We start from the raw sequence: 14692 nt of genomic DNA, 5'->3' as shown, positions 1-14692 counted from the left end.
ACCACCTGGTCTGCCTGTTTTTGACAAAAGTGAAATGTTTAAAATAATTGAAGGCACTAGGAATATAGCTCAATGATAGAGCACTTGCCTAGGATATACAAGGCCTGAGTTTGATCCACAGTACCACATAAATAAAAACATAAGAAAACAAATAATGTTAAGTTGAACTGTAGTCTGTTGTTGTAAATTTGAACAAACACCTGACATACTACATTAAAATTTTTATTACGTGTGTGGGAGAGAGAGCTTATTCTTTTTTTCAGATTTTTTATTTGAGTTAGAAACAAGATTGTTTTACATGACAGTCCCTGTTCCCTCTCCCTCCCGTCCTCCCCTACCGCCCCCTACATATCTTTTCTGCTCCCCCCTGGATGGTGAGGCCTTCCATAGGGTGTCATCAGAGTCTATCATATCCTTTGGGATAGGGCCTAGGCCCACCCCAGTGTGTCTTGGCTCAGGGAGTATTCCTCTATGCGGAATGGGCTCCCAAAGTCCACATGCCTTTAGAGCCAGCACTTGGGAGACAGAGGCAGGTGGATCTCTGTGAGTTCAAGGCCAGCCTGGCCTTCAAATCAAATATCAGGACAGACTCCAAAGAAAAACCCTGTCTCAAAAAACCAAAAAGAAAGGGGGGCGGGGGTGGGGGCGGGGCTGGATGGAGAGATGGCTGAGCCCTTAAGAGGACAAACTGCTCTTCTAGAGGACCCAGTTTCAATTCCCAGAACCCACATGGCAGCTCACAGCTGTCTATAGATCTGACACCCTCACACAGACATACATGCAGGCAAAACACCAGTACACATAGCTCTCAAGTTCTTGCTTTTTTTTGTATCCCATAAATCGGGTCAGGACTGTGAAAGGTGGTTCCAGATCTGGACAGAAAGTTTCCCAATGAGTCTTGGGACATTATTCCACTCCAGACAGCAAGGAAGCTATCAGGCTTCCAGGATAGTGTTGACAGGGCTGGAGAACCAACCTGGAGAGGTTTCCACCGGCCAGCAATGAACAATTTGAACTTCATTATCACCTGAAGCACATCCACACCTAAACGTGTGCATTCTTTAGATTTATTTCGTATGTGTGTATTTAGCGTGTGGGGGTGCATACCGAGTACGTGGAGGCTGGAAGTTGGTTCTCTCCTTCCACCGAGGGGTTTCTGGGGTAAAATTTCTAGCACTGGAGAGGAGGAGGAAGGAGGATCAGAGGTTCAAGGTAGTGCTCACCATGGATTTAGTGGCCTTTGTTTTGATTAATCTGAGTGAATGTGTGGTGTACCTATATCCAGGGTGCCCCCAGAAACAAAGACTGCACCCTATATCCTGAGTCCCAGAGACTGAGTCCTCAGGCTTTTGGGGGGCACCATGGCCTTTGCACGTTTGTGTTCAACACACGACACTGGCCTTCTCTACTTCTTTACAAGCGAAAACTACCCAAACAACTAATGTTTTTGTCTATTTTCTATTCCACACTTCTCTGCTTTGTGGTTTTTCTTTTCTCTGCACTCTCTCAAAATTCACTCCTTTGGAAAAACAGTCAATCAATCTATGGCTTGTGAGATGGCTCAGTGGATAAAGTACTTGCTGCACAAACCAAGTGACCTACCTTTCATCCCCAGAATCCACATAGTGATAGAAGAATCAGACTCCTCAAAGCTGGTCTCTGACCTGTGCTGTGTATATGGCATAAGCACAGAGGGATAAACTATAAACAGGTAGATAGCTAAATAAGCTAATAATTTGTGCTGTGTGTGGTGGCGTTGTCTATAATCCTAGTACTCAGGAGGCAGAGGCAGATAGAGGCAGGCAGATCTCTTTGAGATAAAGGCCAGCCTTGTTGTGTGCACAGTAAGTTCCAGGCCAGCCAAGGCTACACAGTTGAGACCCTGCCTCAAAAGTACCCCTTTTTGATGATAGGAAATGAATAAACTTTAAGATAAACTTTGGTAATGTGTAACATGAAAAATCAAAAAAAAAAAAATTAGTGTGCTTGCCATGCATATAATCCCAGCATTTAAGAGACTGAGCCAAGAGAATTGTCAAAAGTTTGAGGCCACCTTGAATGGCACAGTGAGTTCCAGACCAGCCTGGGGTACATAGCAAGACCCCATTTCACAAAACAGGCTGAGATGCTCAGAGGATTAGAAAGGCATCTGCCACTGGGCAGTGGTGGTGGATGCTTTCAATCCCAGTACTCAAGAGGCAGAGGGAGGCGGATCTCTGTGAGTTCAAGTCCAGCCTGGTCTACTGAGTGATTTCTAGGAAGGCCAAGGCTACACAGAGAAACCCTGTCTCAAACACTCACCCCCAAAAAAGAAAGAAAGAAAGGCAGCTGTCACCTGCCACCAAGCCTGAGGGTCTATTTGATCGCCAGGACCCATATGGTGAAAGAAAGAACTGAACTAACTCTGACAAGTTGTCCTCTGACCTCCGAGTGACTGTAGCATGCTCCCACACAGATGTGTATATGTGAACAGGCTTTTAAGATGTAGAAATCTGCATGGGAGGAGCCTGAACACAAAAGTAAAGAGCACATTTGTGTCAGTGTCCTATGTATCACCTTTGTTTTCTTGACTTTTTTTTCTGGAGTATTGGATGGAAACCAGGGTCTCCAGCATGCTGGGTAGGCGCTGTAGCACTGAGCTGTACTCCTGCGGATCTCCCCCTTTTGAAACAAAGTTTCACTGCCTAACCCTGGCTGGTCCAGTACTCCCTGTGTAAATAAAGCTCTTTTTTTTTTTTTTTCTTTTGAGAAAAAGGTCTACGCAGTCCTTGCTGTCCCGGAGCTTGCTATGTAGACTAGACTACACTGGCTGGATCTCATGAGATCCTCCTGCCTCTGCCTCCTGAGTGCTGGGATTAAAGGCTTGTGTACTGCCAAGCCAACTTTATTTTTAATTATGTGTATCTCTTTGCAGGTATGTGCACAAGTGGATACAGTTTCCAGAACAGGGTGTAGTCTCCCAAGGTTGGAGTTACAGTTGTGTGAGCTACTCCATGTGGGTGCTGGTTACTGAGCTCTGGTCCTCTGCAAGAGCAGTATGGACTCTTAACTGCTGGGCCATCCATCGCTCCTGCGTGCAGGCATCTTTTTTTCAGAGGTCTTCAGCAACTCAGGATGGTTTCAAGCTCAGCATGTAGGGGAGGATGACCTTTAATTTCTGATCCTATGAGTGCTGGGATTACTGGTAGGTGTGGTGGAGTTAGGGATCAAGCTTAGGGCTTCCTGCATGCTAAAGAGCACTCTACTGAGTTGCCTCCCCAGCCCTTACTTTTCAGTAAGTGGTATCCATCTTTAAGTTATGTGTCACTTTTTAAAAGTGGTACATGCGAGGATCAATGATGGCCGTGAGCCATTAATCAGAGATCATAATTCATTCTGTCGCCTTGAAGTCCGCCCCCGCAAAACAGCAAACTGCCTTTTCTAATCTTTGCCAAGTGAGAAACTGAAATGAGTAGGAGGGGCGGTAACTATTTTCACTTTTGTCTTCCTGTTTTTTTCAGAGCCTGGGAAAGCAAGTCAGAATTTCCAATCTTTTCCAATTCCCTCATGATTTCCTAATTTAGAATGACTTCAGAGAAAATAAGTCTTTCTCCATGTGCTGAAGCCTTTTTATTCTGGCACTGGGAAACAGCCTAAGTGGAGAGCACTCTAGCCCAGGCCCCCACCCTCAACCAGCACGCCTAGGTGCAATTTTCGCACCCTGAAAACGCTGTTATCACTGAAGCCTGGGCCCAAGTGGGAAGCCTTCAGGAGATGTGCAAGCAAGATGTGACCCCGGCTGCTTCTGCAGATGCCTAAGGGTCTAGACTTTAGCAGAAAGCACCTATCTGCAGAGATGAAGCCGTGGGGTTTGACCCTGGGCGTCTTCCAGCACGCACTGCCCTCCGGGACTCTTAGATCAAGTCCTCAGAGAGAGGCACAGGTGTCCAGCCTTCGGCCTCTCTCTCTCCCTCTCTCCCCACGGCCTCAGTGAAGCAGGCTCCACGGAGCATGGCTCCCCGACTCCTGCGAGTGCAGCTGGATCTAGGATGAGGAGGAGATGGCCTATAACGCGCCGCGGTCCCCAGCAGGCCTGGCACGCTGAGGAAAGCGTGTGGAATTCAGTCACCGGCCTCTGCGGGCGCAGCAGGCCTGGGCCTCTCCCTGAGCGCGGGGAATGGCCGCAGCCTGCCAGCAGCCCTGGCTCTGCTCCAGACCGGGCCAGGGTGACATCACCAAACTCCTGCGATCAGAACGGGGCGGGGAACAGGACCCGAAATCCCCTAAAAACAGAGTGAGTAATCGCGGGACCGCCCTCCAGGCGGGGCCGGGGCCGGGACCCCGAGCGAGGCGCGTTGCGCAGCCCGGGAGCGGCCTGCAGCCCGGCGGGCCTCGGGACGAGTAGCCTCGGCGCCCTCGCGCCGCGCCCGGTGCCCCCGCCTGAGCGCCGCACACCTCCCGCGCCCTGCGAGAGTGGCACACCTCCTCCCGGGACCCACGCGCGGCGGCGGCCGCAGCACAGCGCGCAGGCGCGGCCGGATTCCGGGCAGTGACGCGACGGCGGGCGGGCGCGCGCCGCGCATTTCCGCCTCTGGCGAATGGCTTCGCTTTAGCGCGCCGCGGGCTCAGCTGCGACCCCGGCCCCGCCCCCGGGACCCCGGCCATGGACGGTGAGGCGGCCCTCTGACCCCGCGGGGTGGCTGCCCTCGAGCCCCCGGGCCCGCGGCGCGAGCCCTCCCGCGCCGTCTTCCGCCCCTTTCTGCGCCGCGGGGTGCCGCGCAGGGAGCCGCAGGCCGGATGGTGGCGCGGGGCGGGGCGGGCTGCGGGGGATCTGACTCAGTTACCCCTCTCGGTGGAGGGCGCCTTGACTTTGTCCCTCCTGGGTGGAAGTGCGGGTGAATCTTGCCTCTGTTTCCTCGGCGCCCCCCTCCCTCTCCGGTGTCGATGCGATTAGTTTTGGCTTCCTTTCCTTGTAAGGAAGAAAGTATCTGACTCAGTTTCCCCGAAGAGAAGAGGGAGGTAGTGTCTTTCCTTAGTGTCCCTTATGAACGCAAAACTGGCCTTGACTCAGTTTCCCCGGGCAGAGGAATGCCTCCATGCCCCTTTTCTCTCGTAGAGAGATGCTGCTGCCTTCTTGGCCCTGCCTCGTTCAGGGCAGGTTGTGAAGTCTTGACTCAGTTTCCTTGAGAGGGAGCTTGTTTCTATCGTCCCTTCCCTGGTGAGGATGGGCAGTGAGTGGAGTTTACTGACAATGTCTTTCCTTTTTAGATCTATTTCCCATCATCTTCCCCTCAGGTAAGTGGACCATCCTTCCTCAGTGGGTAGGGCTGTCCTGGAGTAGGGGCCATGGGGGCAGCACTTGATGGCTGGCTGTGTCACCTAGAGCCAACCCAGGCTTCTGGGCCTTATGTGGAGATCATCGAGCAGCCCAAACAACGGGGCATGCGTTTCCGCTACAAGTGTGAGGGTCGCTCAGCAGGCAGTATTCCGGGTGAGAGAAGCACAGATACCACCAAGACACACCCCACCATCAAGGTAGGCACCAGCTCCCAGGGGTTGGGAACTGATGTGGTGAGAGGCACTTGGAGCCCCAGCAGACCTGCCTCCTTGCCACCGTGCCCTGTGTCTAGGAGCCAGGTTTGGGATTGCTGGCCCCTAGAGTACTCTGTACTTTGGACAGATCAATGGCTACACGGGACCAGGAACAGTTCGAATCTCCCTGGTCACCAAGGACCCACCTCACCGGCCTCATCCACATGAACTTGTGGGGAAAGACTGCCGGGATGGTTTCTATGAGGCTGAACTCTGCCCAGACCGCTGCATCCACAGGTGAGCTCTTTACAGGCCGGGGTAGAGTGAGGTCAGTGGATAGGAGGCAGGGTAGGAGCAGACAAGGCCAGGTGGCTGTTAACAGTGTTACCCCTTTCTAGACACAGGCAGAATTCTGAGTCCTTGCTCTGTACCCAGCTCTGCAAACAGACCTTCTTTGTCTTAAATTCTCTGACAGACAGGAACTCCACGGGATAAGGATCACCTTATCACCTTGGAGCCACAGACACTTGTGGCTGAACAGGCCAGTCTCTTAGTGTCTCTCATATGAGAAAGATATCCATAATGGACTCTCCTGGAACATAAACACCAGCTGACAAAATCAGGCAATAAATAACTGTACGAACAGATAGACAAGATACCACTTGAGAATAGTAATTTCTATGATGAAAAGAAAGCACAGTAGCAAATTGGAAGGATGAAGAGGAGGCTAGCCTCATTGCTTGGAGACAGAGTCTCATATAGCCCAAGCTGGCCTTGAACTCATTAGGATTCATCTGGCTCTTCCTGTCAACTCCGAGGATAACAGGCATGTACCACCATGTCCTGATACGGGTCTCATGACTTTGGGTTGAAAGGTTACAGAAGGCCTGTCTGCTAACGCTTAAGTGATGAGGAAAGGCAGACAAGTCTAAAAGTATATTCCATGCTCAAGAAAGAAGTCCAGTGACCTTGAAGAGGGAATAAATTTAGTGGGCTTAGGAATGGCTAAGGGTGGGACGCTGGCTTGGAGGCTTGCTTTGGCTAGATTCCACAGAGGCTTGCTGACGGGCAAGGAGGGAGTTTCATTGCAGCCCAGTGGAATAGACTTGGGAGTGGGAGGCAGGAATGGGCTTTGCTGCAGACACAAAACTGATGCCTGAGACACCACAGCTTTCAGAACCTGGGGATCCAGTGTGTGAAGAAGCGAGACCTGGAGCAAGCCATCAGCCAGCGCATCCAGACCAACAACAACCCCTTTCAAGGTAGGAGCAAGGGGCAAAGACATAGCCTACCTGTGGCGTCCACATCTCCATCACTTCCCCGGGCCTCTGCAGTCCCCTCCCTCCATGACCAGGCAAACAGTCTAAGTGGAACCTGCTAGCTTGGTACACTCACATTACCATCCAGAGTCAGGCCTAGAGAGGGATCACGTCTTCCATGTTGCAGTAGAGCCAGTGATGAGTCTAGAATTTTGTCTTCCTCCCTGAGACTTCTGTTGTGCTTGTCTCCCTTCGCTCAGAGCTCCCTGCCCTCCGTGACTCCCCTCATCCCTCTGTTTTTCTGACAGTTCCTATAGAGGAGCAGCGTGGGGACTATGACCTGAATGCAGTGCGCCTCTGCTTCCAGGTGACGGTGCGGGACCCATCAGGCAGGCCCCTCCGCCTGACTCCTGTCCTCTCTCATCCTATTTTTGATAACCGTGAGTGGCCGCCTCTAGTAAGGGGAAAGGGAGGGTCTGGAAGAGAAAGGGGGCTGGAGTGGGTGTGACCTGTGAAGAGTGCTCTGGTTCCCTTTAGTCCTCCAGTTATGCTGGCAGGGGACAGGGCAGAAAGGACCCAGAGCTGCCCTCAATTGGAAGCTTCCAGGATGCCCAGCAGCCTGATGGGAAGTGGCTGTTTTCCATATCTTGTGTAGAGATGCTGGTCTGCCAGGAACTGTGCTCATGACTTTAGGAAGCAAACTCCCAGGAACCAGATAATGCTAGGCAGTGATAATTCCACAGTAGCAGCTCACAGGAAGCTCTCAGATGACCTGGGCTGACACTGATGGATTAGTAAGCAGCAGGGCAATTGAAAATAAAAGGCCTTTGGAGCCCCAAGGACCGGAAACCAGGATTAACTGGGAGTGAGGAGGGAAAGACTCATTGCCAAGGGTAGAGATGAACCAAAAGCTGAAAATGTGTTTGATCAGGCAGAGGGAGACAAGGTGTCAGATTGTTTCCTTTGGGCTGTAAGGTCTGTGAGGACAGGAATACGTTGGGCTCTTTGTTGCTCTGCTGCCTTTTCTAGAGCCATGCTCCACACACACAGCAGGAGGTGTTTTTGAATTGGTTGAGGTGAAGAGCAGATGGGATTAGTCTGCAGAAGTGTTGTCAGCAAGCTGTGGAAGGAAGACCTTGACATGGGACTTGCCAGGCATCGCTGTTACATCTCCTGTCGGGTGCCCTGGAGACCTGTGGTGGCTCAGGGTTTCCATCCATGTCACATCCTCAGGTGCACCCAACACTGCTGAGCTCAAGATCTGCCGAGTAAACCGGAACTCCGGGAGCTGCCTTGGTGGGGATGAGATCTTCTTGCTGTGTGACAAAGTGCAGAAAGGTACACACTGGGCTATGTGTGCCACGAGGGGCGGGGTGAGGCTGAGAGGGTGATGAGTGCCAGGGACCTCAGTGGCTTCAGGAGAAACAGGGTGACGTCTCAGGGGAAAAGCATCAGGAGTTGGGGACCAAGGTCCATTGGAATTCAGATACTAACCCTTACTACTCTGTCTCCTGCAGAAGACATCGAGGTGTATTTCACTGGACCAGGCTGGGAAGCACGAGGCTCCTTTTCTCAAGCTGATGTGCACCGGCAAGTGGCTATTGTGTTCCGGACTCCTCCATACGCTGACCCCAGCCTGCAGGCTCCTGTGCGTGTCTCCATGCAGCTTCGGCGGCCTTCTGATCGGGAGCTCAGTGAGCCCATGGAGTTCCAGTACCTGCCAGACACAGGTGTGATGCTAGGGAGAGCAGTACCAAGGCTTCTGTACCCCAGCTGGGAAAAAGACCAGGATGTCTGGGACAAGCACATAGGATTTATACATACTGTAGTTCATTGCACATAGTATTTCTGTCAAAGACCACATATGCCATGGTGGTCATATAACACTGCGCTATCTAGCTGGGCAGTGGTGGCTCACCCTTAATCCCAGCTCTCAGAAGGCAGAGGGAAATGAATCTATGAGTTCGAGCCCAGCCTGGTCTATAGAGCTAGCTCCAGAATAGCCAAGGCTACACAGAGAAACTCTGACCTGGGGGAGGGGGGTGAGGAACTACACTGTCTAATGACATAGGTGTCTTAGTTTGTGTAAGTAATCTTTGAGATGCTCATATAAACAAAGAGAGAGAGAGAGAGAGAGAGAGAGAGAGAGAGAGAGAGAGAGAGAAAGAAAACCAGGGCTGGAGAGGTGTCTCAGAGGTTAAGGGCACTCTTTGCTCTTCCAGAGGTCCTGAGTTCAATTCCCAGCACCCACACACATGGTTGCTCACAATCATCTATAGTTGGATCTGGTGCCCTCTTCTGGCATAGGTCCTATGTGCAGATATAGCACTCATATTCATAAAATAAATCTTTAAATTTCAAGAAAAATAAAAAAAAAGGTAAAACCAGCACCTGGGAGGCAGAGGCTAGCAGATGGATCTCTGTGAGTTCTAGGCCAGCCTGGTCTACAAAGTGAGTGCCAGGATAGGCTCCAAAGCTACACAGAGAAACACTGTCTTGAAAAACAAAACAAACCAAACAAAAAAGATGAAAAAGATGCTCATATAATAAGCTGGGTACTCCAGCAAACGTGTGTAGCTAGCGTGCAGATGGTGTGGAAATAGACGGACCTCTAGAGCTATTTGGCCAGCCAGCCTTGCTCCAGATTCAGTGAGAGGTACTGTCTCAAAAAATGAAGTGGGCTGGACATGGCAGTGCACACCTTTAATCCCAGCACTTGGGAGGCAAAGACAGGCAGATCTCTGTGAGTTCAAGGCCAGCCTGGTCTACCTTACAAGTTCCAGACCAGCCAGGGCTATATAGTGAGATCGTATCTCAAATAATTAAGGTGGATGGGGCTGGAAAGATGGCTCAGTGGTTAAGAGCACTTGCTGTTCTTCCAGAGAACCCAGGCTTCATTCCCAGCACCCTGTCTAGTTCCACGGGATCTGACACTATTCTGAACTCTGCAGGCACTGGGCATGTACAAGGTGCTCACACATATAAGCAGGCATTGAGCCTTGGCTTTGACATACTCATACACACATCTGTACACACATGCATGCACATTCATACACCTACATGAACACACACACACAGACACACACACAGAGGTAATAATAAAATGGATATTCATCCAATGACAAATTTGCCTAGCAACATGTCTTAAGATGTGTCCCCATTGTTTTTTTTTTTTGAGGGGGGTGTTTGAGACAGGGTTTCTCTGTGGCTTTGGAGGCTGTCCTGGAACTAGCACTTGTAGACTAGGCTGGTCTCGAACTCAGAGATCCACCTGCCTCTGCCTCCTGAGTGCTGGGATTAGAGGCGTGCGCCACCGCCACCACCACCACTGCCAGGCTGTGCCCCCATTGTCAAGCAACATATAATTATAGTCATAATCTATTTCTTCCCTAACTCTGACATCCAACTTATTCAGCTCTGTCTACTGTATCTACCCTTCCTATGAGTGGTCCTTTTAACCTCTCATCGCCTTTTTTGTTTTTGTTTTTGTTTTTTTTTTTTTTTTTTTTTTTGGTTTTTTGAGACAGTGTTTCTGCTCTGAAGACCAGGCTGGCCTCACAGAGATCCGCCTGCCTCTGCCTCCTGAGTGCTGGGATTAAAGGCCTGTGCCACCAATGCCTGGCGTATCATCACCTTTTTAGGGGAATGATTTAACAGAATTCACTAGCAGTAGAGGCAGTGGCACACCTAAACCAAGGTCACTTAGCTTTGTGGACTTTGTGCCACCTTGTGTCTCTTATCACTTTTGGGGGACCAAAATAGTTCCATTATAGAATGTTTTGAGGTCCAGCCTCTGGTTTCACGGAAAGCTCCGGCCCACTATTGTATTGCTAATGCTAGCAGGTCTGCTATTGTTTACAATAGCCTTAGTATAGAATGCCTCCTAGTTTGCATCTCTATGGGCCTAAGCATCTGAATAGGCCTGCATCTGGGCCTAGGTGCTAGGTGTAAGGTACAAGTGAGGACAGACAGGAGCCATCCGACCAGAGAGGAGAACAGAAGGACAGCAGTGGTCTCCTCGTGGCCATGGAAGCATGGTTAAGAAACAGCCAAAAAGATGGTAAATAGAGAAGAGACTCCAGTTTTACAACATGGAACTGAGAGCTCTCTAAAGATGACAAGATGCCTGTGTTTGGTCTTTATCGAGGCTGGGTTGCTAGGAGTTTCCAGGTCCACACATCCCCACTCAGGCCGAACCTCATGGCTTAAGGCTGAGACATGCCAGGTCACCACAGTCACTAATCCTATAACCCAGCTTCATTTTGCTCAAGGATTAGTGCTATACATAACAAAACAAATGAGACAGGAGCTGGAGAGATGGTTCAGTGGTTAAGAGTACTGCTTTTCCAGTGGACCCAAGTTTAATTTTCAGCACCTAAATGGAAGCCCACAACCATATGTAACTCCAGGCCCGTGGCTTCCGAGGGCACCAGGCATGCACATGGTGCATAGACATACAGCCATACACACATAAATAACTAAACCGGGGGAGGGGTTGTTTTTTGTTTTTTCAAGGCAGGGTTTCTCTGTGTTGCTCTGTCCTGGCACTTGCTCTGTAGAGATCCACCTGCCTCTGCCTCCCTAGTGCTGGGATTAAAGGTGTGCACCACCATGCCTGACTGCTTTGTTTTAATGAGACAGATTCTCTGCTGTTGACAAGCTCAGTCCATTGACAGGCAGATATGCAGATGACATGCCTAATTGGGGATATGTTGGGAACGGTAAAAAGTGCAGGTGTAGGGAGCTGAACATGGGGATGGCATTTACCTGGGAGAAAGACCTGCAGTGTGTTCTTCAGTTCGGGGACATCGGTGGTGGGAGAGTTGTCTTTAGGCAGTGAGCAAGCCCAGACAAATTGTGGCCTTGTTAAGCTTAGCTGCCCAGGGTTTCATTCTGAAAGCCCCAGAGAGACTCACTTAAGATTTCTAAGCAGAGACTTGACATGAGCAGAGCTGGAAGCTTAGTCTGGATTCTCTGAGCAGGGTATTAGAGATAGAGACTAGAGACGCTTGGGGTGGGGATGTAGCTCAGTTGATAGAAGGTTGCCTGGCATTCGAGAGAACTTGAATTCAGTCCCACGTATCACTTAAACCAGGCACGGTGTTGCACACTTGTAATCCCGGTCCTGGGGAGGTAGAGGCAGGAGAATCAAAAGTTCAGGGTCATCCTTGACTACATAGTAAGTTTGAGGCCAGCCAAAGCTACATGAGATCTTGTCTTAAAGAAGAAGAGGTGACCAGATGGCTGACATGTGGCACCAAGCATGGTGACCAGAGTTTGAGCCACATGATAAAAGGAGATAATTGACTTTTACAAGTTGTCCTGTGACTTCACACACACACACACACACACACACACACACACACACACACATTAAATGTGATAAATTAGTTTTTTGTTTGTTTGTTTGTTTGAGACAGGGTTTCTTTGTGTAGCCCTGGCTATCCTGGAACTCAGTTTGTAGACCAAGCTGGCCTCGAATTCACAGAGATCCACCTGCCTCTGCTTCCTGAGTGCTGAGATTAAAGGCATTCACCCTGCCACCCAGCTAAATTTTTAAAATATTTATTTATGTATTTTATATATATGAGTGCTCTATTTGCATGTATGCCTGCATAACAGAAGAGGGCATCAGATCCTATTATAAATGGTTGTGAATCACCATGTGGTTGCTGGGAATTGAATTCAGGACCTCTGGTAGAACAGCCAGTGTTCCTAACCAGAGACTGACTGGCAGTGGTGGTGCATGTCTTTAATCCCAGCACCTGGGAAGCAAACACAGGCAGATCTCTTTAGTTTGAGGCCAGCCTGGTCTACAGATTAAATTCCAGGGCAACTAGGGAGAAGCCCTGTCTTGGGGATGGGGAGCTGAGGCCTTTCAGGGGGTATGACAAGGTGGAAGATCACGTCTCCTATCTCTGTTCTAGGTTACCCTTCAGTACCATGGGCTTTTTGTCTGTGACACACATCAGTCGGCCTCGCCTCAGGATGTGTGTGCTGCTGTGGCCTCTGCTTGGCATGCTTGGCTCTCGAGCACTCACGACTATCGCACACCACCTGTCACCCTGACCACCTCTTGTCAGACCTCCCAACTTCACTTCCAGGGCTGGTCCTTAACCTTGTTCATGTGCATAAGCATCTTTGGCACTCCTAGCTTTTTGTGTTGTTTTATTTTGAAGCAGAATCTCACTATGCAGTCCTGTCTTCCTTGGAACTTGCTATGTAGACAAGACTAGCCTTGGATTTGCAGAGATCTGTCTACCTCTGAATGTATGTGCCACCACACCTGGAAACACTTGTTTTGTTACATTACTTATTTGTGTGTGTATGCATAGGTGGAGGTGGAGGTCAGAGAACAACCTGCAGGAGTCAGTTTTCTCCTTCCATCATGAGTGTTCTGGAACCTGAACTCGCCTTATCAGCTGGGCCATCTTGCTAGCCCAAAGATTGGACTTGGGGATCCTGGCACATTTTTGAGAATTGAACCTCTAGTGTTTACCCATCCCCAGTGTCTAGGAGAAGAGCCGGCAGAGCAGGTGCTTGGCAAGTTGTGTTGAGTTAGTATTGGTGGACTGAAAGAAAAGATGATGTCCAGGATAATTCCAGTTTCCAGTTTTGGTGCCAGGACAGACAGTGGGAGGCACAGGAAAAAGAACTCGTTTGATATGAAGAGATGGAGTTCACTTTGGAGGAATAGAACTGGGGTGCTCTAGATAGTTCTGAAAGCTTCCGACTAAAGAATCAAGCTTTTAACTGAGCTGAGTCTGTGGCAGTCTTAGGCTAACTCACGATGCTCAGTACACAGTGTTTCCCTCTAAGCCTAGGTGAACAGCACTGGTGAGAGGCGAGCTGCAGGCACTTGTTCCCCAGAGCAGGGCTCCTTGACTTAGCATCTCCCAGGAGTCAAGACTCAGCCAGCAAAGCTGGTTGTGGTAACACATGCCTTGAATCACAGCACTTTGGAGGCAAAGGCAGGCGAATCTCAGTAAGTTTGAAGTCAGCATGGTCTATATAGTGAGTTCCAGGACAGCCAGGGCTATATAATGTGAGTCTGTCTCAAAAAAACAAAGAGGAGGGGGAGATTCATTCAGCCCCTTCTTAGAAAGTCACACATCCCTTCCTAATTGTTGGGAGAGTAGGTCTTGAGAAGATTTGACCTCATTGCCCTCCTGAAGGGTACCTGGGAGAACTGGAGCCCAGCTAAGGAGAGTAAACCCTACCGTCCATATTGCTTTCCCAGATGATCGCCACCGGATTGAAGAGAAACGCAAAAGGACCTACGAGACCTTCAAGAGCATCATGAAGAAAAGTCCTTTTAATGGTGAGATGGGGAGAACCTGAGGGAGAGCACGCTTTAGAATCACTGAGAGGACTCCTGGAGTCTTAGAGCTAACCTAGCTTTTGTCCTGTAGGACCTACTGAACCCCGGCCTCCAGCACGACGTATTGCTGTGCCTTCTCGAAGCTCAACTGTCTCCAAGCCAGGTAAGGAATTTCTTTGTCCTACTTGATTGAGGGTCACCTTTGTTTAGACTGAAGTTGCAGTGTCTTCTGGAAGGGAACTGAGCAGACATTGGCCTCACCTGCAGAGTTCTGCAGCCTATCGCTTCTCAGGTGTGAGGCCTGGGGCTCTGTCAGGATCATCCAGGGAACAGTGCAGGTATGGATTCTTGGACTCCACACAGACTGATAAACTTAAGGCCTTGGAAGTGTGGCAGTATCCAGCAATTTCCTAAGGGTGTTAATGTCCATGGAAGTATGCAGCCATACTCTAGTTAAACTCTGAGCTAGGTCCAAGCCTCAAGCTAACAGCCTGCGGTTGTCCCAACTGCAGGAGAGTATGCCAGGAGGGTTACGGGTCCAAGGAAGTTCAAGGTGAGCTTGAAGAACCCTGTGTCAAGTTAAAAAGTAAAAGTAGGTCTA

At 49.9% G+C, this 14692-nt stretch overlaps 1 protein-coding gene across 3 annotated transcripts in view; it reads left to right on the top strand.

Annotated features, from left to right (window-relative positions):
• Positions 1–4515: 4515 nt before the first annotated feature.
• Rela (RELA proto-oncogene, NF-kB subunit) overlaps positions 4516–14692 on the top strand; it is a 12522-nt gene continuing 2345 nt past the window's right edge. The window contains exons 1-10 of one of the 3 annotated variants that reach the window (XM_027408585.2): positions 4516–4649; positions 5248–5274; positions 5363–5514; positions 5660–5808; positions 6682–6773; positions 7079–7210; positions 8004–8108; positions 8288–8500; positions 14011–14091; positions 14183–14254. In XM_027408585.2, coding sequence (XP_027264386.1) covers positions 4643–4649; positions 5248–5274; positions 5363–5514; positions 5660–5808; positions 6682–6773; positions 7079–7210; positions 8004–8108; positions 8288–8500; positions 14011–14091; positions 14183–14254 — 1030 coding nt within the window. In that variant the 5' untranslated portion in view covers positions 4516–4642. Of the gene's footprint in view, positions 4650–5247; positions 5275–5362; positions 5515–5638; positions 5809–6681; positions 6774–7078; positions 7211–8003; positions 8109–8287; positions 8501–14010; positions 14092–14182; positions 14255–14692 lie in introns of those variants that run through there. The other 2 variants (XM_027408584.2, XM_027408586.1) reach the window with 2 other exon arrangements.

This window comes from Cricetulus griseus, chromosome 3 (genome assembly GCF_003668045.3).
Source record: "Cricetulus griseus strain 17A/GY chromosome 3, alternate assembly CriGri-PICRH-1.0, whole genome shotgun sequence".
NCBI lineage: Eukaryota > Metazoa > Chordata > Mammalia > Rodentia > Cricetidae > Cricetulus > Cricetulus griseus.
This window is presented reverse-complemented; position numbering and strand designations above follow the sequence as displayed.